General features: G+C 42.9%; 1 protein-coding gene across 2 annotated transcripts in view; it reads left to right on the forward strand.

Annotated features, from left to right (window-relative positions):
- Nucleotides 1–4,583, forward strand: part of LOC148814739 (vesicle-fusing ATPase) — a 50,378-nt gene extending 45,795 nt beyond the window's left edge. The window contains exons 21-22 of one of the 2 annotated variants that reach the window (XM_088906502.1): nucleotides 555–628; nucleotides 1,921–4,583. In XM_088906502.1, the coding sequence (XP_088762628.1) occupies nucleotides 555–585 (31 nt within the window). In that variant the 3' untranslated portion in view covers nucleotides 586–628; nucleotides 1,921–4,583. The remainder of the gene's footprint in view (nucleotides 1–554; nucleotides 629–1,920) is intronic. The other variant, XM_088906503.1, reaches the window with a different exon arrangement.
- Nucleotides 4,584–7,938: the final 3,355 nt, after the last annotated feature.

Below are 7,938 nucleotides of genomic sequence, written 5' to 3' on the forward strand. Positions count from 1 at the left end.
TCGCCAGCTGCCTGAGGTTTCACTGTGCTTACAAATCCTACGAGAGCATGTTAGATACCAAACACTGAGCAGAAGCATCTAAATATCTCCATGTGGCATTACAAATATTCTGGTGTTTTGATTCAAGCCTACCTGATTGTTCCTGATGTGAATGTGTTCTATAAATATCCTGTAACAATCTGCACATGCTAATTATGAGGTTTAAAGCTTCTCGTTTCTCTTTTACTCTATGCCTTCTAGAGCTGTGATTTGATTTGGCCCTCCTAGCGGGTAAACACCGCTGACCATACAGTACCTGTAAGCCTGCTAACATGAGGCCCTATCCACCAGTGACTTTAGCCGCAGTGACCACCCTCTCACTACTCCATTCCTCTTATTCCATCACTGCTTTCATTGCTGCATGGGCACTGCACAGCTGCAACAGTCCAGTCGCCAAACACCCTCCTCTTTTGTTCACTGCATTTAAAAACCAATTGGCGTGTTTTGTTGTTTGCTGTGAGTGCAGTGTTTTTTCCTTTCCTTTTTGGTTGTTTACCATTTTTTGTAACCGCCAGGTGTGACGACCCTAATCACGTCCGAATTTAACCCCCTTTCCTCGATCTCTCCCCAGCTGATGGGTTCACTCATGGTAAGGGGTCTGATACTCAGTCACTAAATATGACCCTCCCCACCCCCTCACTCCCCTTCTCTTGTAGTTTGTTCTGTGCCAGTGAGGAGACTACAAGCCCCTGTGAGCACCTGGTTTTTCCTGTAGATTCACAGGGAGGACGATCTGTTCACTAACCACAGAACATTGCTTCCCTCCCACACCCCTATGTTAAAACACTGTGGAGTTAATTAGCCCCAGAAACACCCGCAGTAGTTGAGTGCTCAGCACTGGTCATCTCTACTCTCCAGTCTCTTCCTCACAAGGAGACAGTGTCCAAAGGGGTCTCTGCTCTCCATAGCCAGCACCTCCAGGGTCCTCCACGCTAAGCAATGCGATATGCCTCTCAGGACCAAATTCATTTTGTTAATTTGGTTCTGCTTTGAATTTTTCTTATCAGCTGTATGTCTATCCTGTATATGCAAGTAATCACTCCCCCAGCAAGCTCTCCAAATATCCCGGCTGTGTAATGCCTCCTCCTCTTTGGGTACCTGAAGTCCTGCTCTTAAGCAATTAACTCTGTGAAGAAGAAAAACAGCTTTGTGATGTTTCTTGGCAGGTGATTAGGGTCGTGTGGAAATGTACTTTTATTTTATTTTGAATCCATTAGTATGTTCTGTGTAAGAACAGGAATCATCAGTTACTCATTGTTAATCTATTAGCATGTAATTACATGTTCATTTTTTTTCTGCCAAAGTCAGCACTTCTTGTTTTGTACATTACTGCTGTGTTTTGCTCCTTTGGGGGGAAAAAAAGCAATCGCCCGTATGTCTTGTATTGTTGCATTTTTGAGTTTTGGGCTACTGTCAGTGAAAGGGCAGTGGATTAACATTGACACATCACCCACACATTCAGATTGGATTCCAAACTGCCTTTTAGTAGAAGGACTTAGGGATCCTCCGTGATCACAAGATGGAGACTCATCAGCCTTAATCTACCGCGCTAACGCCAGCAGTCTCGTTGCGTGTTACCAAGGCTGGCATGACTAGCGAGCACAGAGGACGGATCCGAGATCGAGGGACCCACTCCGCCTTGGTACAACTCTTTAAACCAGTGCTAATGGTTTGAAGAATCGGCAGCTTGTCCAGGGAGAGCTCGCCCTTAGACAGGACCTGACAGGAACCTTGTGAGATCGGGGAGACGCCTGCTGGCCCCCAGCCTCTCCCTATCCTCCAGGGTGCCCGGCTCCCGAGCGTGTTGCAGAGTAGGGACTCCCCTCCAGGAGGGGGCGGTGTGGTCTCCTGACGGCACCCCTGCTCCCTCTTCCCTCACAGGGACCGCAGTTTCGAGTAGGGCGGCCCGACAGCATCCCGCAGGCTGGGACTGAGAGGAGAAGGAGACAAGTCTGCCGCCCGGCCTCCTTCATATCACCCACCCCAGCGGGCGAGAGACAGAAGAAACACTCCGCCGCCGTCCCCCCCTCCCCAGCTGCCGCTGTATCTCCACTCTGCATGTGTGTAATGGCAACTGGGAGCCCTCCCTCCCGAGATCGCATCTTATCGGAGCTAACTGAAATAATGTTCCACTTGTCTTGTGAAGAAAGCTGTTTCGATAGCAGTTCTGTGCTTTGTGCTCTGTGCCCATGAGCTTTTCGTTCTTACTCTTATGCGTTTTATATATATACTATAAAATATCTAAATATAAACAGATGATTATGCCTACATGTATGTGTATAGTATATGTATAAAGTTAGCGTGTATATGCATACATTTACTGTTTTATTTATATATTTTTGTACCTTATATATATATATAAAATGCATAGACTACAATCATTCCATTAAAGGTAGTTCTCCATGTGTTGACTCGTTTTATTTTTTTGCCTTGGAAATGTAGGCATCTGACCTAATTTATTTGAAAATTAATAATAGTAATAATGTTCTTGTAATATACCTTTCTGTAGTCCATGTGATTGTCAGAGTGGGATTATTGTACAATTACCATCTTCTAAGCAAGCACAGAATATATGTATATATAATGAAATTAAATCCGTTTTAGGTACCTGAATGGTACAGAAACCCCATGTGTGTGAAAGTGGGTGTGTGCGCATTAAAAAGCAGCATGGTTCAGTGGATTAAAGTAACTGCAGAGAAGTTATGTTATGTAAGGAAAGAGAGTTCTAGATTGGACCAGTAAGGGGCAGTATAGACACCTAGGGGCAGGAGTGTCAGTACATGACAAAACCTAGTTCTCAGTGTGTGGAATGCTTGTTCCTAACAGCATGCCTGATATCCTAGTCTGTATTTCTGTGCTCGGGTAAAGGTTGTTTTCTGGGTAGTGTGGTCTTTGTTAATGGCTGTTTACTAATCCATCCATCCTTAAGCTTTGTTGTCAGTGTGCTTTTTACAGCACCCTATGTTTTCTTGTTCATTGAGAGCTAACACACTGACCCGGTATTCTATAGTTTAATCTTCTCTCTCCCTTATAGCGAAGATATCGGGGGCAGATACTGTATTTTGCTTCCCAATAGCCAAGGGTCTCAGTGCCCATCACCTCTTTGCAAACCGCATGTGTCTGTTAGTTCAGGAGCAAGGATCTCTGATGCATCAGGTCCCTGCTGCTTCCTTCTGTCTTTTTGTTTTCCGGCGAAGAATGAGCGAGTAAACTGGAAAAGGCTTGTGCTGGCTTCTGATTCCTCCAGGAGCAAAGCTTCCTGTAGAGTTTGCTAAATGAATTGCTCCCACTCTGGCCCCTCTCTCCAGATATGCCCTTCCTCCTTGACGTGTCTATGGTTTGGCGAAATTGAGAGTGAGGTTCAAAACCTCCATGCCTGGGGTGTATTGAAAGAACCAGTCTTGATTTGGAAGGAATTATCTTTAAATTTACAGAAAAAGAAATTATTTTCTATCAGCCTTGGGAGCAGGTGTTGTACAAACACTATCCCTTTAAATGTAGGTGGTGTTGGCCTGGGTCTGAGCCAGAGTTAGGATAAACGCAGTTAATGGGTGCCATGAATATTCTGATTTACCAAACCAAATGAATTTATTGTTGTTTTTTTTCCCTAAGACACAAAGCTAGGAAGTAACAGAACACTACAGAAAAGGAAAATAGGGACTGGGGTTTATCTGTGTTTTTACTAATCTGCTCAACCAAAGAGAAAGTGGAAAGTAGGGTTGGAGAGCCTTCCTTGGTGTTTGACGAACTGTCTTGGAGTAGCTTCAAGGATGGCCATATGGGGAGGCTGCAATTTGTTCAGTGTAAGTGAGTGTTTGAACGCTTGCTTTCTGCACCCTCCTGCAGTATGACTGCGTCTGTGTGGGCTGTGTTCCTGGGCTTGTGTGAATCTTAAACCTTCGTCACGGGCAGATGCATCCGTGAGCCTTGTGCTGAAGTGCAGCACACTGAGACGTGGGGGTCCAGCTTGGATCAAGGGCAGCCGCTAGTTTCAAAGTCCAGGCTCGGCCCTTGCCAGCAGATCTTCACCAGGTAGAAGCCCGAGGCCTCTGTTAAAGAAAGTGCCTCCGCATCACAGGTGGGCAGGAATATGCACTAGCTGTTGTGGCACACCACTGCCAGTCAGCCCTTTCTGGTCCATCCTCTAGCACGTGCTGCATAATGCATATGTCCCTGTGTGTGGGCGTACATGGTTACAGATTTACGGCATGTTATGTGATCGGAAAACCAGTACTCTCTTATGTGTGTGTGTGCATAATTGTCACTGTGTTTTAACCCAACCCTTTAACATAGGCAACAACGGTTCTTGCACGCCTACTGTGCAATTTTACTGTGTGTGAATACATATACATATACATGTACTGTATATATATATGTGTTTGTGTGAGCTGTTGTTTAGTTAAGACTGCAGAAGTTTTAAAAAAAGACTGTTGTACGAATTTCTACCGTGAACGTGCTTGGTGTCCAAAACTGTTACAACTATGAAATGTGTGGCCAGATGCAACTGTATTATCGCAATAAAAGCACAGATACACAGAAATAAAGCTTCTGCTTAGTGTTCTTTCCATGCTCTTTCGGGATTGAGAGTAGCTGTCTACCTTGTGTATTGCCTTTATTACATGATTTATTGCTTTCCTGACTTTCAAAATACACTCTTTTTTTGCTTGGCAAAAATGAATAATGTGAAGGGGTTTGTTTTCACACAGAGAGGTCTGTTAATATTTTTTAATTTTTCTTTTTCTCTTTGGTACTGTTATAGTAGAAAAGGCATTTTGTACTTCAATTTAGCTTCTCTTCTTTTAGCCTTTTCCATTTGAGATATTTTATTTATATCAAACACAAAATAGGCGGTCAACCTGCTTGCTGTTCCAATCAGGTCCAGGAACAAGGCTGAGTCTGGTCAGTACTGCAGTGAGAGACCTCTCGGGAAAACCAGGCTGCTGTTGTAAGTAGTGCTGGTGGACCAGTAGGTGGTGCTCTTCCCTCTGGACTAGAATTTCTGAAGCAATGCCCTAGTACTGTATACTGACCAGGGAAACTGTGCTGTGGAAGGTATCGTCCTTCAGGTGAGACCTAAAATTGAGATTAACTCACTTTGTTTTTTTGTAGATCCTATGACACTGTGCCTAAGAGTTGAGATGTTCTTTCCTGTGCCTGGGCCATTGTGAGCTTTGTGCAGTCTGGTTTCCCTAAACTGCAGTTTCTTACTCACCCACCAGGGTAGCTGTGTTACACTAATGGCTGCTCCTGGTCACCCAGGTGATTCCTGCTATGAGGTTTACTGTACCCAGGTGTCTCTCCGTAATTCTTCAACACTAGAGTTAGTCGTGCATCTTGATTTACACGCATTTAAATGGGATTTTAAACTTTGCAACTCATGAAACTAAGACAAGATATTTTCTTACTTGCATTCTTTGAAAAGGCTGATTGGATGTCATTGTGTTTATATTAATAGAAAGACTTGTTTCTTGTTCTCTATTGTATGGTCTGAGAATGCAGGAGATTTTCAATGTTTTTGTATTCCTCTATGGAAATGGTTAATTGTTGTTAGTGGCTTATGTGATGTTTAGTCGGTGGGTTGATCTGAATAGTGTTTCTTCCACCATTTCAGTGTTTACATGTACAAATGAATTGGAATGTGGTTAATTAAAAAACATTCTTTTTTCACCATCAGGAAAGAAGGAATAAAGCAAACATGACACAAGAATTTATTCTTCAAATATATACTCTTAGTTCGGTCATACAGGTATATACATTGTATAATAAATAATATTTATAAAAACATAGCATTTTCAGATTATAAAATAAAAAGGGAATTATTAACTTTAAAAACTTTGTACAAAACTTTGGATATAGCAACAAACAATGAAACTCCCCCCATAAATCATAAAGATAATGGTCAAAGAGATGTTTTAAGTGGATGCTACAGGTTCCAGGCTATGTCAAAGAATAAATGCCTACACTACACTTGTAACTTGTTGTTAAATATCATTAATATTAAGCGTGCAGGTTGGTTTGAACATGTTCTGGTAAAAACCCTGTTAGGTTCCTCAGTCGGTAGACTAGTGAACCTGATCCTCTGTGCGGGCACACCTTACTCTCAGACATACTGTAAGTAGCTCATCAAGATCTCTGTAGCCCATTGCATGTGTGCTGAGAGTGGTGGGTGCAGAGAACAGCTTGCTGTCTCATTATGTTGCACCTGCTTCTTTGGGAACCTTGGGAGACTGGGCTGAAGGACCTAACGGCTGGTACTTTGTTACTGTAACCTCCAGCCAAGAAACAGGCTCCTCTTGGCAGGTTGTCAGGAGAGTCCAAAAAGGAGCAGCATGTGTTGGGTTGCCCATTCTTAAAGTAATCCCCCTTTATCACTTCCCGTTTCCTGCCCTGTGTGTCACTGTACAGCTCCTCACTTTTAATATTGTCAGCTTTTCCTGTGCCTCTCAGTGAAAGCGCTTTTCAGTGCAAGCCTACAAGAGGAAGAACAAAAGTAAATGTACTGGGAGGTGCCAGGATGTGTTGTGCACATTCATATTAGTGAATGGGAATGCAAAAAACCAATCCAAACCTGCATGGATTGTGTTCCACATTGTAGCTTTGAGATGCAACATTGTAGTCCATGCATGCATTAAATGTGACATAAAACGAGCCATAGGGACACATAATGTGCTTTATAAGCAGCACTGGTGCAGAGGACACTGATCGCGAATGCAGAAGCCACATGAGACATCAGTGGCCAAGGTCCTGTTAAGTTTTCAGGATGAAATTTCTTAACATATTATAGCGTCTTATATGCTGCCTTAAATTATTCGAGAATGGTATGCAGTGTTAAAATCCATAGGCCCTTCGCGTGTTATGTCCTATGATTCTTAAGGACTGTAAAATTAGCAGCAGTCTAGGCCTTTACCTTTGTGCACAGTGCTATGGGAAAGAATGTAACTGACTTTACAAAAGGCATGCTTAGGAGTCCATATTCTGGTGTATGGTTGAAGGCAACAGCAGACCTGCCTAATGTGTCAATTCAGACAGACTCGGTGGTTTGCAGACTGCTGTTCCAACAGGAAGCTCATTTGAAGTTATACTGTAAGTAGCTGCTGAACCTCTGAGAGCTGTCAGTTGCTATTGGCAGAGTAGACCAATATCTCTTAAAGTCTAGTGGAATTTATGCCATTAATTACAGGTATGTTTCAGCTGGAATTGCCTCTGTTGGTGAATTATCCATCTTTAAAGAGTGCTTCCTAATAATTTTTCTGGGACGGTATATAGCAATGCATACCCTACAGACTGTGCAGTGCTTTAATCTCTAATCCCTCATTTGTTCTAGACTGGGAAAATGAAAAGTGAGCAACTTCATGCCAGTCTTGTAAGTCAGACCAGGTCTCAGTAATGTAAGAGACCTTTCTTCTCACAGCATAATTTGTAACACAGGCTGGGTTCTTTCTGTTTGCAAAACAATGCCAATAATAATCATCAATATATGATATCAGGTAAGTTTTAAATTTGTGTACCTTTGTTATTGGCAGGGCCTTGATTGTTCAAGGAATTTCCCTACAGATCATAACAAAAAATCTTGGGTTGTAAAACGTTCCTCAACACACGTTGAGCAATATTTCCATTGGATTAAAAGAGACATACTGTATTCACAAGCCTGCTCGTTTACACTGTAAGAAGGCCTCTTCGCCTCGGTGTAGGTTTTGTTGCCTCTTTCTGAATTGCAGATCACGGCGCTGCGCATACCTGGAAATTTTGGATCTTCTGATGTGATTTGGAGGTTTTACACGTGACTGTGTCCATTTTACTTTCATGGCGGTCTGCAATGCGCCCATCAGTGCCGATTCTCTCTAACCCCGAAATATAAAACTATCGTTCCCCTTTGAACAGTGAATCTCCAATTGGGGG

This window comes from Atractosteus spatula, chromosome 26, assembly GCF_055471065.1.
Source record: "Atractosteus spatula isolate fAtrSpa1 chromosome 26, fAtrSpa1.hap1, whole genome shotgun sequence".
Lineage (NCBI taxonomy): Eukaryota > Metazoa > Chordata > Actinopteri > Semionotiformes > Lepisosteidae > Atractosteus > Atractosteus spatula.